The sequence below is a fragment of the Sus scrofa genome, chromosome 11 (genome assembly GCF_000003025.6).
Source record: "Sus scrofa isolate TJ Tabasco breed Duroc chromosome 11, Sscrofa11.1, whole genome shotgun sequence".
Taxonomy (NCBI): domain Eukaryota; kingdom Metazoa; phylum Chordata; class Mammalia; order Artiodactyla; family Suidae; genus Sus; species Sus scrofa.
In genome coordinates, this window is record NC_010453.5 from 11,493,524 (window position 1) to 11,514,799 (window position 21,276).

At 38.1% G+C, this 21,276-nt stretch overlaps 1 protein-coding gene across 16 annotated transcripts in view; it reads left to right on the plus strand.

Annotated features, from left to right (window-relative positions):
- The window catches only part of NBEA (neurobeachin), a 637,779-nt gene that overhangs the window by 408,443 nt on the left and 208,060 nt on the right, over nt 1-21,276 (plus strand). For 8 of the 16 annotated variants that reach the window (XM_021065194.1, XM_021065195.1, XM_021065200.1 and 5 more), the window contains 2 exons: nt 2,159-2,302; nt 5,744-5,782. In XM_021065194.1, the coding sequence (XP_020920853.1) occupies nt 2,159-2,302; nt 5,744-5,782 (183 nt within the window). The remainder of the gene's footprint in view (nt 1-2,158; nt 2,303-5,743; nt 5,783-21,276) is intronic. The other 8 variants (XM_021065196.1, XM_021065201.1, XM_021065203.1 and 5 more) reach the window with 1 other exon arrangement.

Here is a 21,276-nt window from a genome sequence, read left to right on the forward strand (position 1 = left end):
TATTTATTGAAAGATAGATTTAACAATCCGTTACTTTATACTGTTAAACTATATTTAAACCATGCTCTCTATGTGCTATTATCCAGTAATAGGTAAGATGACAGACTGTACCTCTCAGCCAGTCACACTGCAGTTTTGTTATGACGTGACTGTATTCCTCAACCTGTGTTTTTGCTCCTCCGTGGGCTACCTTTGAGTCAAGTTGTTCATGTTTTAGCAAACAGAATTGGCTCTGAGTGGCCAACAAATAGAAATGCGAAAGCTGCAAAGAAGGAAGCCAACACTCTGTCTTTCTTTTTTTTGTTTGTTTTGTTTTGTTTTCGCTTTTTAGGGCCACACTTGCAGCATATGGAGGTTCCCAGGCTAGGGGTCTAATCAGAGCTATAGCTGCTGGCCTACACCATAGCCATAGCAATGCCAGATCTGAGCCGTATCTGTGACCTACACCACAGCTCACAGCAACACCAGATCCCCAACCCACCGAGCAAAGCCAGGGATCAAACCCGCAACCTCGTGGTTCCTAGTCGGATTCGTTTCCGCTGCGCCGCGACGGGAACTCCAACACTCTGTTTTTCAATGCAGATTTTACCACAGCTAGATGCACATCCAAGAAAATGGTTGAGCAAATATCAACAAGCAGTAAGGGAGTGTTGAAGGCCCTATATTGGGCCTTGGAGAATTGACCAAAAGCATTCATTGTTAGAAAGAGTTTTGGCCAAAGGCATGACAAGATTTGAGAGTAACTGCATGTGTACACAATATGTTAACATCCCCTAAAACTATGATTCGGAAATAAACATAGGAATGATTTATTAGGCTCCCATTTTCAGGAACATAGCCACTACAGCAAATGAGATGTGAAGGTATTTTTCTAGTTAATACTATTCCTTGAAGTCTATATGCGAAATACTAAAACTACTAAAACTAGAACACAGTAAATTACATCATTTTCTTCCAGGTTGATTTCCAACTTCTTGTGGTAGGAAATAGAGGTGTTTCTTAGCTCTATTTCATATATAAGTAATTTACTTGCAGTTCAGATAATTTCAGATTCATTGTTACTTGCCAAAGCAGATGTTTGAATGAAATATGGAAAGGTTTTTTTAAGAGTCAAATCCATGAGAAATTTAAATATTTTGTAATGTCTAACCTGCACGTTGATTTACATGTTAATGCTAGGTCAGCTCTTGTTATATTTCATTTTTTTGAGTTATTTTGGGGTATATTTGTATTTTGGCCTTTTGTACTATTTTAGGTAACAAAATAAGGGTATCGCTTTAGAAAACCATTATTTATTTCCTTCATTGCTAAGAAAATTGCTATGGTGAAGGTTATTACATGTCTGCATCATTCTTTTTTTTTTTTTTTTTTTTTTGTCTTTTTGCCATTTCTTGGGCCGCTTCCGTGGCATATGGAGGTTCCCTGGCTAGGGGTTAATTGGAGCTGTAGCCACCGCCTATGCCAGAGCCACAGCAACGCGGGATCCGAGCCGCATCTGAACCTACACCACAGCTCACGGCAACGCCAGATCGTTAACCCACTGAGCAAGGGCAGGGACCGAACCCGCAACCTCATGGTTCCTAGTCGGATTCGTCAACCACTGCGCCACAACGGGAACTCCTGCATCATTCTTAACTCCACCTTTCTGTGGTTTCTCAATAACAACCCTTTCTCCCTTCAGATGTGAATGTTTTCTTATTTTCTTGTAGTTAACTGCTATCAAAAATGACCTGATCAGTTGATCATCTGATTAACACAGATGAATAGTTCTGTAAAAATTTGTGATTTTAAGGATCAGAAATCAAAGTTTGTGGTGAGGTGCAGGTATTTGGTAGAAAGTAGGATGATCTTCGAGGCCCAAGACACGGATCGCAGAGCCCTTTCTCTGCCACGTGCGCCAAGTGCTAGTGCCCCCAGTGAGGCAGGGAACGTTATCAGCCTGTGTCCTCATCTGTAACGCAAGGGTTGGTGATTACACCCTTGGTTTTTCTCATGGAGTGATTTAAACCAAACAAGATAAAGCGGGGGGGATGTTCTGTAATTGAAAGTGATATGTAAATGCAGCATGTATTTATAAGACAGTCGTAGATTTTTTTTCCTGATACAGAAAGCAAAACAATCACAGGGACCTAACTTGCTGTATTTTGGTTGTGATTAGGCACTGAAGAAGATGTCGTCAAGTCAAAGAAAACTTTCAGAAGCCAAGCAGTAGTGAATCAGAATGCAGAGACGGAGCTCATGCTGGAAGGAGACGACGATGCGGTCAGTCTGCTCCAAGAGAAAGAAATCGACAATCTTGCAGGTAAATTTTTAAATAGTTTTAAACTTGCTGTTGTACATAATAAATGCACCCCACGTTGCTGCATTGAAAATCCATCTCCTGGTGGATTAGCTTGTGCCAGTGGTTGCAACAGTGCTACATCATTTGAACGTTAATAATACATTTTATGTCATTTCTTCGAATACTGAAAGGAGGAAAATAAATATCAAACTAACAATACATGAATAGCATCTACTTTCTGTGTAAAAGCAACTTATAATTTGGAAGAAATAATGAACGGCATAATAGTAGATTGTTCCCTCCCTACCTAATCGGGGTGGGGGGAGGGATGGTAGTAAATTTACACATGCTTAGGCTGCTAACAGCTATGAAAAATAGCCCCTTGAGCCAGCTGGCCTTTTCCTCCCTTCTGTCACTCTTGGGAGTGTCCCTCCCCATCCCTGGTTATTTCTCCAGCCCCACTGCTCATTCCCTCTGCCAGGAGACTGTCTTTCACCTGCCCACCCTCAGTTTTCACTTGGACTTGGTATTCGTCGAGGTCAGTTCAGAGCAGCAGCTACAGTGGCCAGATGGGATATATCGATACCCCGTAGAGTTTGGGCCCATCACCACTTTTGATTTTTAAACCGCTTTTGAGAATCCAATGAAAGCAGATTGTTTCATGAAGGTACACATATGTCTTTGTACACAGTATCAGAGGGTTCACTGACTGTTGAAAACCGGTCTGTGAATCATATCCTAGATCTCAGGTTAAAAACTCCTGCTTTAAAAGTCTCAAAAGTGGAGTTCCCATTGTGGCACAGTGGTTAAAGAATCCAACTAGGAACCACAAAGTTGTGGGTTCGATCCCTGGCCTTGCTCAGTGGGTTGAGGATCCAGCGTTGCTGTGAGCTGTGGTGTAGTGTAGGTTGCAGATGCGGCTCGGGTCCCACATTGCTGTGGCTCTGGTTTAGGCCAGTGGCTACAGCTCCAATTAGACCCCTAACCTGGGAACCTCCATATGCCAAGGGAGTGGCCCTAGAAAAGGCAAAAAGACAAAATAAGTAAGTAAGTAAGTAAGTTAGTTAAGTAAGTAAGTAAGTAAATAAATAAATAAATAAAGAGTCTCAAAAGTGGTTGAGTCTTAACCTCTCTTCTGAGTTTTCCCCCCCATCCTACATCGGGGTGGCAGATGGCAGTAGAGGTGGGATTGTGTTCGTCCTTCTGTTTGCAGACTGGCACTCCTGTTTCTAGCAGTGTGCTGGAAGTTACCTGCTATGCTCTAGGAAAATCTCCAAAGGTATTTCTGCCTGTTCGAAATCTCTCATTTTACCAAAGAGAAGAGGTTATCGTTACCGGTAAACTGGAGACGGCTCATTATTCTCCCTCCCCTAGAGAATGTCTAACAGAGTTATTCTAACTCCATTTCCTGTATATGCCTACATTTTTAGCATTTCTGTATCATGGAAGCTGTTGTTCCTATTTAAAACCAATCTTAAGTCGATGACCAAATGTTTACTTTGAATTCCTAAGTAAGTGTTCAAGTTTTGGTTTAGTTGTTTTTGCTGTTTTAATAGTTCAGGGGTTTTTATCGGAGGCCATTTGTCAGTTTAAGTGAATGAAGTTCGTTATTTCTTTTTTGCCGCAGGTTGTTTTCTCTTTTTCTGCTCTTTTTCTTGATCCTAAAAAACTAGAGAAAATTCACAAATGTAATTCCTGACCTTTTTAGATAATGTGTGGCCTTTCCTCATTCAGATAGAGTTTAGTTTAGAATCTCTCGTCTTTAGTTCCCACTGAAGGTAATTAATTAGTTGATATAAATTTGACTAATGTCTTGAAGTTTATTGTAAGATCTGCCCAGTAATGCCAGAGGCAAAATCTGATAAAGATGAACCACTCCTTTATATTTCTCTCTTTTAGAGGTAGATAGAATAATTATTAATAATTTATGCTTATAAACAAAATTCTTAAAATAACACTAAGTTAAAATATTTAAAGAACAATGAAAGTGTGCTTGAAATAAATTGGAGGTTTTTTTGTTTTGTTTTGTTTTTTGCTTTTTACGGCTGCACCTGCAGCATATGGAGGTTCCCAGGCTGGGGTCCAATGGGAGCTATAGCTGCCAGCCTACACCACAGCCACAGCCACAGCCACACCACATCTGAGCCACAACTGCAACCTGCACCACAGCTCACAGCAATGCCAGATCCTTAACCCACTGAGCAAGGCCAGGGATCAGACCCAAAACCTCATGGTTCCTAGTCAGATCCATTTTCACTGTGCCACAACAGGGAACTCTTGAAATAAATTGTTTAAAAATTGGATTGTTCAAGTCTTGACCAATTTACCCTAGCAATGTTTCTCAAACTTCTGTCTTTTTAAACAGATTTTTCTTTGAACAGATTTGCTCGTATTCCTGTCTACCTGGTTCTAACTCATACTCTTTGTGTAGAATCTTGGTGTCTGAAAACTCTTACAAACTGTCCTAAAATATTGATCTTCTACCTCGTCTATAGTGTTCATGTTTAAATCGGCAATGCCCCAATGTGACCATGAACTTTGAAAGCAGTAGAAAGGAAGTAGGGATAGAGGGGAAGTCAGGGGCCACAGAAATAGTCTGCATAATGTGTAAGCGTCTGATAGAGTCATTCTGTAAATGCGGAAGCCTATTTATCAATATAGATTGCCGCGGTAGTGACAGTGTCACATAAAAATAATTTTGGAAGTTAATTACGAACTAGTATTCTTAGGTTTAAAAAATCAGCTGTTAATAAAGTTTTAAACCACATGAATATATAACTTTGTTTTGTTGCTAACAAATTCTTGTCCACATAATTATTATCTCGGTCTCATAAACTAAAATTTGTTAAATAATAATGTCTTTCTTGGGATCAGCTCTATTTATTAAAAAAAAGCAAGAATAGCTAGCATGTCTTAATAGGAACCAGACAGTGTTCAGAGGGCTTATTGTGCAATAACCCATTTAATATTCACAACAACCCTATGAGGTACATACTGTTATTTTCTTCATTTTGCAAATGAGGGTATAGAGGCCAAAAGAGATTGAAGTAGCTTATATAAGATTAAGAAGTATGTAAAATATATCATTAAAAATACATAGTGTATGGCTTGAACTAAAATACACCAAAGAGTGTCTTTAAATAAATATGTGTATATACCTACAGACTTTTCTAAAATGATGTAAAAATAAGACCCTCAGTTTGTAACTCAGTTTTCACACTGGCTCCAATATATTCAAAGTTTATGGACAAGCATGATAATAAAGTTTAGTTTTATATATGTGTTCCCCCAAATCATCTGGTAAGTTTAAAAAAACCTGATAGAGTATTTTTAGCACAGGTATATTTAAATATTGACCCTTTCTCATATTTTCTACATTTTCTTTAGAGTTTTCTAGTTTTCATGAAGATACAGTGTTCCATGAACTTCTAGCTTTAAATGTCATACAATTTTCTGTTTCAGTTTTAGTTCCCTTTCTTCCCAAGCTGTTCATCTCAAGAGGCAAGTTAAATGTGTGTGGTTATTAATTGCTCAACTTATTATGTATTGTAATTGTAGCAAATGGCTAATATGATTATAATATGGAATTGTGCCAATCAAGTAATTATTATATTAATAGCACCTAACTTAATTTTATTGCTTTTTCAGCTTGTAGTAATTGACCAAAGTGAATTAGCACCTACAATTTCATATGCAACTAAAATTTTCAATTTACTAATTAAATTGTAACAAAACATTGAAATTAGTGTAATTCAACTGATTTTAATCTAAAAATCTCAATTTTCTAATTTAAAATTTAGCTTGGCAAATTATTTCTCCAAATAATTATTGAATACCTAAATTTTTTAAACTAATTCAAATGTATATGAATTGACAAGTGAATGATTCAAATTCAGTTGATGGAAAGACCTGTGTCCCACTATTGAAATGTATTTCATTTTTTTTTAGAGTGATAGTTCATCACATATGCTGAATGACAGTAGAAATATTTTATATAGTGGAATTAGAATTCATACAGATTCATTTATTTTTACTTTCAAAGTTAGTAATTGTGCTGATTTAGAGAATTCCAAGTTGTCGATGGTAATGGTTCTTCATGCTTTATCAGTTCTGTAAATTATAGGAGAAAAGGTTTATGTACATGTAAGCTATTTTTACCAACCCTCATATATTTAATGTTAAGTAACGTATAAGATTTTCTGTAACATCATTTCACCAATTTCCAAATTTCATTCTTTACCTGAAATATTCGGCACACATCTCAGTTCTACACCCTTCCTTGATCACCTCCTACCAAAATCAACCCATTTTTAAACCTTTTTAAAATACTTTATGAAATATTCATTGGCCAATCTTGTCATACCCATCACATTTTTTTGGTAACAAGTTTATTAAGATATAATCCACTTGCCATTCAATTGACCCATTTAAGGTGCACAATTTAGTGATTTTTAGTATATCACAGTTGTGCAACCAATCACCACAATTTTAGAACATTTTATCATCTCAAAAAGAAATCACATACTCTTTGGCTCTTCCCCCCAGATTTCGCCTCCACAGCCCTGGAGGACCACTAGTCCATTTTCTGATTCTACAGATTTTCCTGTTCCGGACATTTCATATCAATGAAATCATTTAATATGTAGTCTTTTGTGACTGGTGGGCTGCTTTTAGCATAATGTTTTCAAAGTTTATCTGTGTTTTAGCATGTATGTCTTTTATATGGTGAATAATGTTCCACTGTGTGAATGTACCACATTTTGTTTATCCATTCATTAGTTGATGGATATTTAGTTTGTTTCCATCTTTGGGGAACATTCATTTACAACATTTTATGTGAATATATTTTTTTCTCTTGAGTATATACCTAGGCACGGAATTCCTAGGTCAAATAACTACTCTACTTTTACCCCTTTGCGGAACTGCTTGACTGTTTTCCAGAGTGGCTGCGTTGTTTCACGTTTCCATCAGCAATGTGGAAAGGTCCAATTTCTCCACATCCTTCTCAATGCTGGTTATTATCTATTTTTTTATTATAGCCGCCTCATAAAATTTTGATTATATCATTCTTTATACACTTATCACATAAAGCCTTGTATTGTAGATGCATGTCTGCCTGTTTTCTCTTTCCTTTTAGATGGTAAATTCCTTAAGGCTATAATATCCCATGTACCTTTGAACCATGAAGAAATCTTCTAACACAATTACTTGCTCTTAAAAGTTCCATTGAAAAAGTTAATGTATGTAAATTGGAGAGCTGAGATAATTATTTACTTAATTTTGACCGAAAACGAGAGACAAAACAAAACTTCTCTTGAGCAATTGAAATTAAGTATTTGGGGGTTTGAACTATCAGATCAATTGTTCATACTAATTGAATCATTCAAATAATTACTCAGCTTATCGCTTGACTTCTCCAGGGTAAGAACACCTAAACTCATCTTTGTTCTATCCCAACTTGCACTAATTGTGCCATTTTAACTAAATGTCTCTTATGGTTTGTGTGTTTAGAGTCAAGGTAACACTGTGACTCTTTAACAAAGTAAAATTTCTCAGTCACGTGGAAAAGATGTCCTATAACCAAAAGGTTATAATGTTATGTTTAATATTTTAGAAAGAATAATTAGTCTAGTGAACTAGCAATGTGGGGAAGAGTGTTAGAATATAGGGGTTGGATTTTGTGTGTGTTGGTTTTTCAGAGCGGTGGATCCACAGCCCTCTGTGAGGACATGTGCATGCACGTGCACACACACACACAGCACACTCTAACCAAGGTCAAGAATCTGAAACGGAAATAAATACATTATGTGAATTTAAGAATAAAAAATATATAAAAATGAGGAGTTCTACTAAGAGTAACAGGAGGGTCTCCTAAGTGAAGTCACCTTCCCCAAGTGACTCACCTTTAGTGTTCATCACAGTTTCCAGGTATACTTTCCACTATTGTTTACAGGGTGGTGTCTTTTCAGACTCTTTTTCCTCTTGTTAACCTGTCACATTGTTTGCATTGGATACAATCTTTGTTCTACCCATTCAAAGTGAAAGCAGATATCACATGATGGGGCAGAGGGGGAAACTGTTGCTTAGAATGTTTTTAATTATGTGAGTTTCAAGTCACATAATTCAACATCTGTATACACTACAAAATGATCACCTCTGCAATTCTAGTTACCATTCATCACTGTCCAGTTAACCCCCTGTGCCCAGTTGCTTAGAATTTTTTTAAAGGCCGATGGGTCCCACCTCCCTAAATCTCTGTTTGACTGCACCTCATGTATTTACTTGCTCATTAGCGTCTGTTGAACACCTAGTGACTGTGCAGAACTCTGGGACTCAGGGACTGATAGTAAAAAAAGTCATCCGGAGAAATAGCTCTGCCACCACTACTCACCCAAATAACCAGAAAATTACGACATAGAATATATAATAAATGAAGATAGAAATTAGGATAGGTAATTTACGGCTTTAAGTGTTCTGACTTGGAATGTTCAGATACCAGAGGCCAAGTTATTTATATAGAGAGTGAATGTTACCTAGAAACTGTGCTAAAAAGGAAGCTAAAGCAAAATATAGAGCATACAAGAAGGGAGAACTCAAGAGTCTAAAAAATTATTTTAAAAATTAAAGGAACAGCAGAATTCTAAAAGCTAAGAGTTTTTCAAAGAAATGTGTTATTTAAAAAAAAAAAAAAGGAGTTCCCCCTCGTGGCGCAGTGGAAACGAACCCGATTAGGAACCAAGAGGTTGTGGGTTCAATCCCTGGCTTCTCTCAGTGGGTTAAGGATCTGGCGTTGCCCTGAGCTGTTGTGTAGGTCACCGTCGAGGCTCAGATCTGGTGTGGCTGTGGCTGTGGCATAGACCGACGGCTACAGTTCCAGTTAGACCTCTAGCCTGGGAACCTCCATATGCCATAAGTGCGGCCCTAAAAACAAGAAAAAAAAAATAGTATGAGCCAAAAGCACAGAAAACTAATATTATAATTAAGGGAATAAGAGAATAAGTACTACAGAAGAGAGCAAGGTCAATGTTTCATAAATGCAGATAAACTCCGATTCAAATCATGTCTGCTTAAGTTAAGCCTGTTTCATACAATGCAATTCTCACAGGGTTAATGAACATTCTTTTCCTGACAAACTCATGAGCTTTTTTAAAAAATTCCCCCACAGAGTTCCCGTTGTGGATCAGTGGTAAGGAACCCCACCAGTATCCATGAGCACCCGGCTTTGATCCTTGGCCTTGCTCAGTGGGTTAAGAATCCTGCGCTGCCCTGAGCTGTGGTGTAGGTCGCAGATGTAGCTCGGATCCCAAGTGGCTGTGGCTGTGGCGTAGGCTGGCAACTGTAGCTCTGATTGGACCATTAGCCTGGGAACTTCCATATGCCACACGTGCAGCCCTAAAAAGCAAAAATATATTTTTTTTTTCTTCCGCATTTACACTTAAGCAGTTTTAACTACAAAGTCTAACTAGACTGGAATCAACCTGATATTTATATTTAAGGGAAAATGTCTTTTAAACATTCTGGATTCCCTAAAATGCATTTTGCTCAGGATTGTCCCCTTAATTTTTAAACCCATGTGTATCTTAAGGGAAATTTAATCCATATGTCCCTGACTCACTCACACTTAACTCATCAAAATGTTGTTTAGTAAAAGCTATTTGATGTTGAAAAAGCCTTATGAGTCTTTATAAGTCTCTTTTCTCTCTCTTTGAATTAGGAAGTTGCTTTGCAGTCATAAATAGTATACCCAAAGGGTTTGTGTTCAGCTTCAAATGCGGAATTCACAAAGCCCTTAGAGACAACATGAACACATGCCCATTTTTTTACAAAAGCTAGAATATTCAGACTTCTAACTCAACTTTTTAATTCCGTCGAAGAGTTGTGAAAATCAGTAAAAGCTTCACCTTGACTACCTAGCTTGCTTATCCTTTCTTCATTATTTTTACAATGTCGGGATACAAGGCCATTTTAGAGTCTCCAAACATTTTTACTGTAACCATCTTTCTGCATTCCCAGAAATGTATGTCCCCTCCAACCATGAATTCTGTGGTCTATAAAAACATTTTAAGGTACTTTTAACTGTAACAACATCCCTGCTAACTGAACCTTGTAAAGTTAAAATACAATAAAAGGACGTGATTCATATATGTTTATTAGACATCAGCCATGATTCAAATCATCTATAATATTCTTACATCTTTTTTATTTTAAGAATAAGCCATTCTTTGTTACGCTGCAAATCTTTCACAGACCACAATGATGAGGTCTATACTTTCTAATACACTGTTCAAGTTGAAACACATTTTTTTATTTTTTACTTTTTTCTCTCTGCAGTTTCCCACAAAGTAATCTCTCTACAGATTTATAGTCATACTTAATACCATCCTGAAAAATAGAGGCAAGGAACAACTCAACTCACTTATCAATAGACCATCTCTCTCCCATATGTAGGGCGCTAAATTTTCATATGGCTTCTTTTTTAAAATGTATATGGTTGAGGATATTAGTCATCTTACTGAAAATATATGGGTCATTGTGTTTCTCATACTTGGAGAAAAAATGTGAGCTAACAGTACAGTTTTCCTGCTGCCACACTGTGGATGTTAGCGACTTGGAGAAGAAGTGATGAGGTATTTCTCAAGGCTTCACTGCCTCGTCTCTGAGCGCTCTGGTGCTCCCTCTGAACGACTTTGCACTAAATCACAATTAGATGAAAAACTGATTTTGCCACTACATTTAGAGCAGTGCTATACAAAAGGACCAATAAGTCTTTCTGCATACTGAAAATATTTTAATTATTTTGCTTCAATGGCTTAGTGCTTCAGAGCCAAAGTAATAGCCTGCAGAAGGTTTTTAAACATAAACAGTCAGCACTAAGACAAGTATTTACATGGAAATCCATTTATAAGTAGTTATTCATGTAGAATCTGCTCCATCAGTCCAATAAATGCAAATCTAGAACTTTTTATCAGGAAAAAAAGAAGAGAAAGTCAAACTGGGTTTGATATCTAATATTGTTAAATACCTTCTTTCCAGATAAAATGTTTAGGCAGTTTTATCGATCAGAAAATAATCATGTTTTATGTGTTTTTTGTTCAAAAGTTCTCTTGAATTTTTCCTTTAAAGTAACAGATTAAGCAGCTAAACACAGTTACAGTGCTATTTTAGTTCAATTTGTATCTAAAAGAAACAAGTCTCACAGAAAACTTTAAAAAAGTAAATAAATCTTGCATCTAAGATTGGGTCCTGTGGGTAAGTTTTCATTTACCAGCCACTTTTTTTTGGGGGGGGGGGGAATATAAGCTAGATAAGTAGTAAAGAAATAAGTCTGGGTGGGCAAGTGAAACGGGGGAGATACAATTTATTTAGAGAAATACTTGTATTTAGAATATACATTTATTTAGAGCAAACAGCCCTAGAGGCTAACTTTACAACTCTATGAATTACAACTCATCTTCATTCTAAATTTCGGAAACTTAGGGTCACACATCAGGGTATTTATTCATGACCATATGCCAAAGACATGAGCCACGATTTGAACCCACTTTTCATTCTGCTAAAGCCCTTGTTCATTCCACTCCATCAGTGCTTTTTTTTTTTTTTTTTTTTTTAAGAGTTCTAAGTTGCAGCCCATTGCTGGGTTAGCAGATCAGTTACTTGGATTTACGGCCAGCCTATTTATAAATGAAATAAAAGAGAAAAGAAGAGATTAAAATAGAAAATGTCAAAATTCATCACACACAATCAAGATAAGCTGGAAGGACCTGTTTGGTCCTTAATCTCCACTGCCAGATCCCAATTTGACTCATATTGGACGTTGTTATCCAAACAAAACAAATGTAAATATTGAACATCTACCAAATGCAAGACCTTATGGTGGGTGCTTAGAATAAAAAGACACATGATTAAAGTTCTGGATTTCAAGGAGTTTATAATCTAGATGGAGAACAGATAATGAAAAGGAAAAGAAGAAGAAGAAGAAGAAAACCTAGCTATATAAAGGAAGCCTGACAACACAAAACAGGGCCCTTAACTACCAGTGGATTCTGGAAAGCCTTCACAGAATGGGTGTTTCCTGTCTCGAGCCTGGAATCCTAATTCAAGGATTTAGAAGTATTTGGAGTTGTCACAAACAGTGGTAGACATCACCTGCTGAGATCACCTTCTCTGTGAAAGGACAGTCACCCTCAGTTACTGCGGGAGAAGCCTGAGGCAGGGAACCTCTAACACTGAAACTGCCGAGGTCGCTGGGCGGGTGCTTTGTGCCATGAGGAACCTGGATTTTATCCTAAAGCCTACAGTGAAACAATGAAGGGTTTTTAAGCATAGTAATGAAAAGATCTGATTTATGGTTTTTTAAAAAATTACTGAAGTCACTGTGCAGATTATGGTTTGTGGATGCCCAGACTTGAGGCAAGAGGGTGGTGGTGTCTGGATCAGAGGTAATGAGAGCTTGAACTAAATTGGTGGTGTCAGGAAAGGGGGTAGCTTCAGACAACACTTAAGATGTGAAGGACCATGACAAGGAGGACGGTGTGGGGAGTAAGAATGAGCGGGATCTGGCCTGGGAGAAGAAATGACACAGAAACTATTAAATGTGTTTGGAAATGTAAGGATGCTTGGTTTTAGTGGAGAGAGGAATGAAGACTATCAGTCAGCTTGGCCTGGTGGGTCTCCATATTTGTCAAAGGGATATGAAAGTTTGAAATTTGAGAGCAAAGTTGGGCATAGAGTTCATTGTATAAACCTCTGAGATCACCCAAGGAAGGTGAGTCTATATAAAGAGAACAGTAGGCAAAAGTTATATCCCCAGTAGAACAACAAGGTTTAATTGGCCAACAAAGGAGAGCTCCACAGGGGTACGAAGAAGAAAGTCAGGCAGGACGAGAACAAGAGAGAATAGGCACACCTCGGAGACATTGCGGGTTCAGTTCCAGACCACCCCAGTAAAGCGAGTAGTGCAGTGAATCGAATCACATGAAGTTTTTGTTTTCCCAGTGCATAGAAAAGTTACACTTATACCACACTGTGGTTTATAAAGTGTGCAATAGCATTGTGTCTAAAAATGTACAAAGCTTAATTTTAAAACATTTTATTGTTTAAAAAAGTATTAACCATCATCCGAGCCCTAAGCAGGTTATAATCATTTTGCTGATGGAGGGCTGATGTCTGCTGACTGACTGATCAGGTGGTGGTTGCTGAAGGTTGGAGGTGGCTGTGGCAATTTCCTTAAAATAAGACAACGAAGTTTGCCACATTGATCAACGCTTCCCTTCACAAACGATGCTCTGTAGCATGCAGTGCTGTTTGATAACATTTGCCGCAAGAGAACTTGTTTAAATATTGAGCTCAGTCCTCTCAAAGCCTTCCACTACTTTATCCGCTAAGTTTATGTACCATTCTCAATCCTTATTGCCATTTCAACACTCTTTAGGCATCTTCACCAGGAGTAGATTCCCTCTCAAGAAGCCACTTTCTTTGCTCATGCATAAGAAGCAGCTCCTCATCCATGAAAGCGTTATCATAAGATTGCTGCAACCCAGTCGCATCCTCAGGCTTTCATCTAATTCCACTTCTCTTCTTCTTTCCACCACATCTGCAGTTACTTCTTCCACTGAAGTGTTGAACCCCTCAAGTCATCCATGAGGTTGGAATCACCTTCTGCCAAATGTCTGTTAATGTTGACATGTTGACCCCTTCCCTCGAATCGCAAATATTCTTAACGGCATCTAGGACGGTGAATCCTTTCCAGAAGGTTTTCCATTTACTTCGCCCAAGTCCATGAGAGGAATCATTCTGTACGGCAGCGAAAATGTAGTTCTTTCATAATAAGACTTGAAAGTCAGAATGACTCCTTGACCCATGGGCTGCAGAATGGAGGTTGTTTAGCAGGCATGAAAAGAACCTTAATCTCCTTGTCCATGTCCATCAGAGCTCTCGGGTGACCAGGTGCATTGTCAGCGAGCAGTAATAATTTGAAAGGGATCTTTTTTTTTCTGAGCAGTAGGTCACAACAGTGGGCTTAAAATATTCAGTAAACCATGTTGTCAACAGATGTGCTGTCATCCAGGCTTTGCTAGTTAGTGCATTTCATAGGACACAGGCAGAATAGATTCAGCATAATTCTTAAAGACCCTAGGATTTTCAGAATGGCAAATGAGCACTGGCTTCAACCTTAAGTCACAGGCTGCATAAGCCGCGGCAATAGAGTCAGCCTGTCCTTTAAAGCTTTGAAGCCAGGCATTGACTTCTCCTCTCCGGCTATGAAAGTCCCAGATAGCATCTTCTTCCAGAGGATCGACATGTCACCCACAATGACAATCTGTTGTTTCGTGTCGCCTCCTTATCTAACTATCTGGCTAGATCTTCTGCATAACTCGCTTCAGCTTCTGCATCAGCACTTTTATGTTATGGAAATGGTCTCTTTCCATTCTTTCCATTGGCTTAAGGGAAGTTGCGGCTGGTTTGATCCTCTATCCAGACCACTGAAACTGTCTCCATATCATCAATAAGGCTGTTATCTTTTCTTATCATTCCCGTGTTCACTGGCGTAGTGCTTTTAATTTCCTTCGAGAATGTTTCCTTTGCATTCACAACTTGGCTAACCTTGTGGTGCAAGTGGGCCTAGCTTTTGGCCTGTCTCAGCTTCGTCACTAAGCTTAATCATAGCTAGTTTTGACTTCTAAGAGAAATGTGTGACTCTTCCTTTCACTTGAGCGCTTACAGGCCAATGTAGAGTTATCAGTTGGCCTAATTTCAATATTGCTGTGTCTCAGGGAATAGGAAAGCCCAAGCAAAGGGAGAGAGACAGGGGAACGGGCCGGTTAGTGGAACTGTCAGAGCACATACAGCATTTATCCACTCAGTTTGCAGTTTTACGGATGGGGTTCATGCTGCCCCCAAACAATTACAATAATAACTTCAAGAACCACAGATCACCATGACGAATATAATGATAATGACAAAGTTTGAAATAGTGTGCGAATTACCAAAATGCGGCACAGAGACTCGAAGTGAGCAAATGTACTGTTGGGAAAATGGCGCCAATAGAATTTCTGAATGCAAGGTTGCCACGAGCATTCAATTTGTAAAAAACACACTCCGTGAAGTTCAGTAAAACAGGTTATGTCTGTGGTATGTTCTAGAAGTCAAGGAGCCCTGGCTCAGTATTTTTCAGACTGATATTCCTTAGAACATAGGTATTGCAAGATATACTAATGAGAAAAAAGTATAGCTAAATGTATTTGGAAAAGTCTGGGTTTGAAAATAAAATGTTACAAAATATTGAAAATTTAGAAAATGGGAGTTCCCGTCGTGGCGCAGTGGTTAGCGAATCCGACTAGGAATCATGAGGTTGCGGGTTCGGTCCCTGCCCTTGCTCAGTGGGTTAAAGATCCGGCGTTGCCGTGAGCTGTGGTGTAGTCGCAGACGCGGCTCGGATCCCGCATTGCTGTGGCTCTGGCGTAGGTCAGTGGCTACAGCTCCGATTAGACCCCTAGCCTGGGAACCTCCATATGCCGCGAGAGCGGCCCAAGAAATAGCAACAACAACAACAAAAAGACAAAAGACAAAAAAAAAAAAAAAAAAAAAAAAAGAAAATGTTATACAGATTTTTAGTTGATGGAAGGACTTTTCCAAACCTTTGGCATATTAATAAATACATACTTCCCTAACGCCTTGACCTAATTAGAGGATGATGGTGAGGCCAAAAGGAGTGAATAGAGGTAGAAACTGAAGATTAGAAGCTTAGCAAAGGAGGGGAGACCAAAATAAGAGCAGCAAGAGCTTCGCTAAAGTGGGGAGGGTCCAGAGTTCCCCTTGTGGCGCCACGGAAGTGAATGAGGTTTCTGGTTCGATCCCTGGCCTCACTCAGTGGGTTAAGGATCCGGCATTGCCGTGAGCTATGGTGTAGGTCGAAGCCACAGCTCGGATCCCAGGTGGCTGTGGCTGTGGCGTAGGCCGGCAGCTGTAGCTCCAATTGGACTCCTAGCCCGGGAATCTCCATATGCCGCTTGTGTGGCCCTAAAAAGCAAAAAATGAATAAATAAATAAATAAATAAAATAAAGTGGGGAGGGTCAGACCAAATGCCAGGTAGAGAGAATAACTGTTTAACAGCAGGGAAGATAATATTTTCTGAAGAAAACTGTAGAAAAAAAGATAGCAATAAACGCAGAGGCAGAAAATCTTTAGACAGAAGACATGAAATAAATGACCAAGTTAAATTTTCTCCAAAATACGAATGCTTCAGTTATTATACAGTCAGGATGGACAGATGTTCTTAGGTGAATTTTTCTAGGAAAGGGCCATATATTTAACCATCTTCTCCAAGAGATACGTGAGCCCAAGAAGGATCAGCACCCTTGCTCCACACAGTCACGCCTGAGCTTTAATCTTTGGTTCCTTAACTAAGAAGTCTGGCATTGAGGGCCACCCATGTGTGTTTTTTTCCGTTTCCTCTCATACTGCTGCCCTTTACACAGCCTCATCACAGGCCGGCCTTATTTCCTCCTGTTCATATGCTGCATCTATTTGCTCAAACTCTTCTCCCTGCTTAGAGTGCTCTCCCTGCACGTGCGCCTATCCCACCCCTCCCCACCCAGGTGCCACTGTCTCATCCCATCCTGACTGTACCCCCTCAAACAAAGGCTAGAAATCACCACAGTTCTGTGACTGTTTGTAGAATTCTTCTTCTGTCCCTTTTTTTGGGAGGCAGGTACATAGAAGTAAATACCCTGGAGTCAGATAACCAGGTTTGAATCCTGCCCTCTACCATTCACTAGTTTTATAATCTTCCCTAAGTTACTCCAGCTCCCCAGCTCATTTTCTCATCCATAAAATGGAGATAATAGTAGGTGTGTCATGAAGAACCAATGAGATTAAGGCACTTCTAGTGCTTTAATGATGCTTAGTTAAAGCCCTCTCCCTATGCCACACTTGTTCCTGCCTATTTTCTTATCTTTGCTATGCATTATGAGTTCTTCGGGATAAAAACCACATCTTGTACATTACTGCATTCTCTCTTAGTGCACAAAAGCGTGAATAATTTTTGTTGACTACATGAGTGAATAAATACTGAATTAAATGTGTCTCACAACATTTAACTTACAAAGAAGGGACACAAACACTGGGGAAAAAAATGGCCATTTAAAATTATGCCATTTAAAAAATAATATGCATGTGATATAGCTGGAATGACCAATGACATCATAACTCTTACTTGTTTTAAGTGTATTTTAAAATTTATCTTTTCTATAAAATGCAGTGTCTTTCAAAACTTTTAAAGAACAATTTGAAATCAATTCCAGAAAAATATAAAAGATGTAATCTGTTATTTTAATTGGCCTTTTTTGCTATGACATACAAGTGTAACAATGGAGTATATAGTTTTCTACATTCAATTCCATAAACAGAGCTTCCATACCAAAGATTAAAGAGAGTGCTCCTGTCTTCAGGCAGCCAAATGGAAGAAACAGACTTCTAAACATGCATATATTCAGCATATTCTAAGTGCTGCCATAAAGATATGCCCAGGAAACCATGGGAACACGAAGCAAGGCACTAGTCCAACCAAGGGGGCCAAAGACGTAGTTCTCCTGGTCCAGTAAATTTAAATCATCTCCTCCGGTTTACTCACTCCTCTAGTCTAGTAGGAACTTACTCTTCTTGATCATCGAATGATATCCTAGTGCCATAAAAGAGTCAATACCCTTCCAGAAAGTGAAAAATGGATTCCATATGTTGAACTAAATGTGATATAACTAGAAACACAAATTTTAGCTGGCTCACCCATCAAATCAAAAGGCAGAGCAAGTTATCACAATGAACATTAAAATTATCACTGTTTTTTAGTATATTTTTGTGCTAGAAAATAACTCAGTAGTACTTTATTTGAGTATATATATATTTTTTTTCTTTGTAAGCTTTTTCTTCTATAAAATCGCTGATTGCCTTTGCAGAAAATGCACTAGTTTTTGTTGGTTTCTTTTTAACATGAAGAATTATCTGTACTACAAAGGAATCAAAAAACACAAATGGCATGTGAAAGTTAGAGCCTCTGAGATTATCTTTCAGGAATTTTAAAAATTATTTATTATAAACAGTTTAAATGAGATTTTAGATCATATTCATGCAAAAGTAGATGTTATACCACAATTTTGTTAAAATTCAGTCTTCAATTGCTCATATATAGAGGCACCATTCTTTCTGTTTCAGTCAATGGTAAACTGAGAGGTAGGTTTGCTCTGATCTAAAAAGATTCATTTGCATTTTAAGCACCCTCTCTCCTAGGCACATGCACAAACACCTCCATTTTCCTAATGCCTAAAGTTTTCCTGGGATTCCAAAATAAAGTTCCAATTTTCCCATATTCTTCAATAGTTTATTTGAAATTGCTTTCGAATGAAAGCATTTTATTCTTTTAATTCTATGGGGGAGACGTTTTCCTTAAATTGGTAGTGCCAGGATCTCCTGTCGAGGCTCAGGAGAAACTAATCAGACTGGTATCCATGAGGATGAAGGTTCAATCCCTGGCCTCTCCCAGTGAGTTCAGGATCCACTGTTGGCATGAGTTGTGGTGTAGGTCGCAGATGTGGCTCAGATCTGGCTTTGCTGTGGCTGTAGTGTAGGCTGGCAGGTACAGCGCTGATTCGACCCCTAGCCTGGGAACCTCCACATGCCACGGGCGCGGCCCTAAAAAGATAAAAAAAAAAAAAAAAAAAGAATTGATAGTGCCATACTTAAAAATACGTCAAAAGCAGTGATAAATATTTTAGATATGTTAAGTCACTCATGCTATGAGTTATTTGTCTATACATTTTGTCATGCTGAAGAAATAACTATAAAATGTATTATATTTTTTGTCTTAAAATTTTTTTCAGAATGATACACTTTTTTCACTAAACATAAAGGATTTCAGATTAATTTTATCTCTTTTAAATAATGTCAGGATTTTAAGTTCAATAATTTTCAAAGATTAGTCAATGCTTATTATCCCCAAATAATGGTCTTTTACATGTTCTAAAAGCAAATCGAACATGTGGCTTCAAAGTAATTGAGGTTGGAGTAAATCCATATAGCTAACAAAACTTTTATTAATATTAAACTAAGCTTAGAAAATAATTCAAGTGATTCGAAAATATATCATGTACACTGAATATACATGAAGGTTTTTGCCAACTGAAAGTCATCAAATAATTGTAACAATGCCAGTTTTTAAATTGAAGTATACTTGATTTACAATGTTGTATTAATTTTTGCTGTACAGCAAAGTGATTCAATTATACATATATACTCTTTTTTAAAATATATTCCTTTCTCTTATGGGTTATCATAAGACACTGAATATCGTTGTAACAGATGCCGGTTTTAATTAAACATCAGCTCCTTGTCCCTATGCATATTCTTTGTCCTTCTTTATATTGAAATTTATAAAGAATTTTAGCATTGTTTGAGAATTTAATCAGTATAATTGCCTTTTATAGCTAGAATGCTGTTGACCTCACCTCTAAAAAAATGATTCATTCCTGTATCTGAGACAAAGAAAAGGAGCCCCTGACCTCAGGAAACGGGCCTGACCCTTCCAAGGAGGCCTTGGTATTTTTGGGAGCTGGCCTGGGGCTCACAGCTTGTTCTCCTGTTGGACATAAACAACCTTACAGAAAGAACACCAACAGCAGATAAGGTCATATGATGATGTGAGGCAAAAGTCAGCTTTATAACTTTGTCTAAGCCCAGACAAAAACAAGGTCACTCAACATGCCACCTAAATACTAACCTCCCCTTTCCTGGTTAGATGAGTGACTGTTACTTCTTTGTCAGTTCCTTTTAGCCTAGGTCTAGTCCTAGATGGTATTTATTGACCCCCAATCACAGAATTATCATCATTCCCTGACAGAGCCCAATCCAGAGCAAAACCCTACGTCCCTGAACCCTTCCCCAAATGACTTAACCAAAGCTCAGATCCTACCGTAAGTCCCTCCCGAAGCCCTCTTACCTAGTCACTCCATGGTTGCCATGTCTCCCTCCTGGCCACTAGCAATAAACCCAACTTTCTCACCTACCTTTGTATTCCTGGTGGTCTCTGGCAGGAGAGTATTAACAACCCATAGCCCCAAATTGTGATTATTGAACTAGCAGTTAAGTTAAAAAAAAATGTAAAAGAGCTTTGTAAACTAAAGTTCTATTAAGAGTTGATGTGTTAAGACTTTTAGGCTTAGAATTTTGTTTTCAATAGAATCCTTCAAACCCACAAGTAGTTTTGAACATTCTACTTTTACAATATATTTGATGAATAGTTGCCTTCTCAAATATAAAACATATGTATTTTCTACTCTAGGTTTACCATCTCAACTGATTAAAGATCCTGTGGCTCTAAAGAGACGTTCATTTCTTCTAAGGAATCTTCTCTTTATGCTTGGGTGATCTTTGTTCTAGTTCACATTTTACATTAGCATTTAAACTAATGGCAAGTAATATCTCTATCCTTCTTTCAAAAATAGTCATGGATCAATATTTCTTAAATAATAGAGTGCCAATTCTAAAAGGTAAATAGCATTCCTTCTTTCCTTTTTCTTTTACCAGTTTAGGTGGCGGAATTTTGAACTATTGTATACAGCAATGCAAGAGGGGGTGGTTTTGTCCTATCCGTTTGCTTGACTGTCTTTTAATATCTGTCACTTTGCTTCTGTCTGTGCTTGACGGTTGATATTGCCATAGTAGTGATTAGAATGCATATATCTACATTCAGTCCCCAACTCACTACACCAAAGTTAGGAGATTATCTTCTAGAACAGAATCTGCCAAATCAACATCCCGCTGACATCCAGACATGCTGCCCTTTCTAAACTATTTTTATTTGGAAAGAGATCGTAGGTTTTCAAATAACGAGATCTTCCATATGGGAAATCTGCTGGTTTGTGATTGTGCCTTATGTAAACATTTTAATATTGGATCCCTAAAATCCAAAGGCTCCCCCAAAGGGGATTAAAACATAATCCCC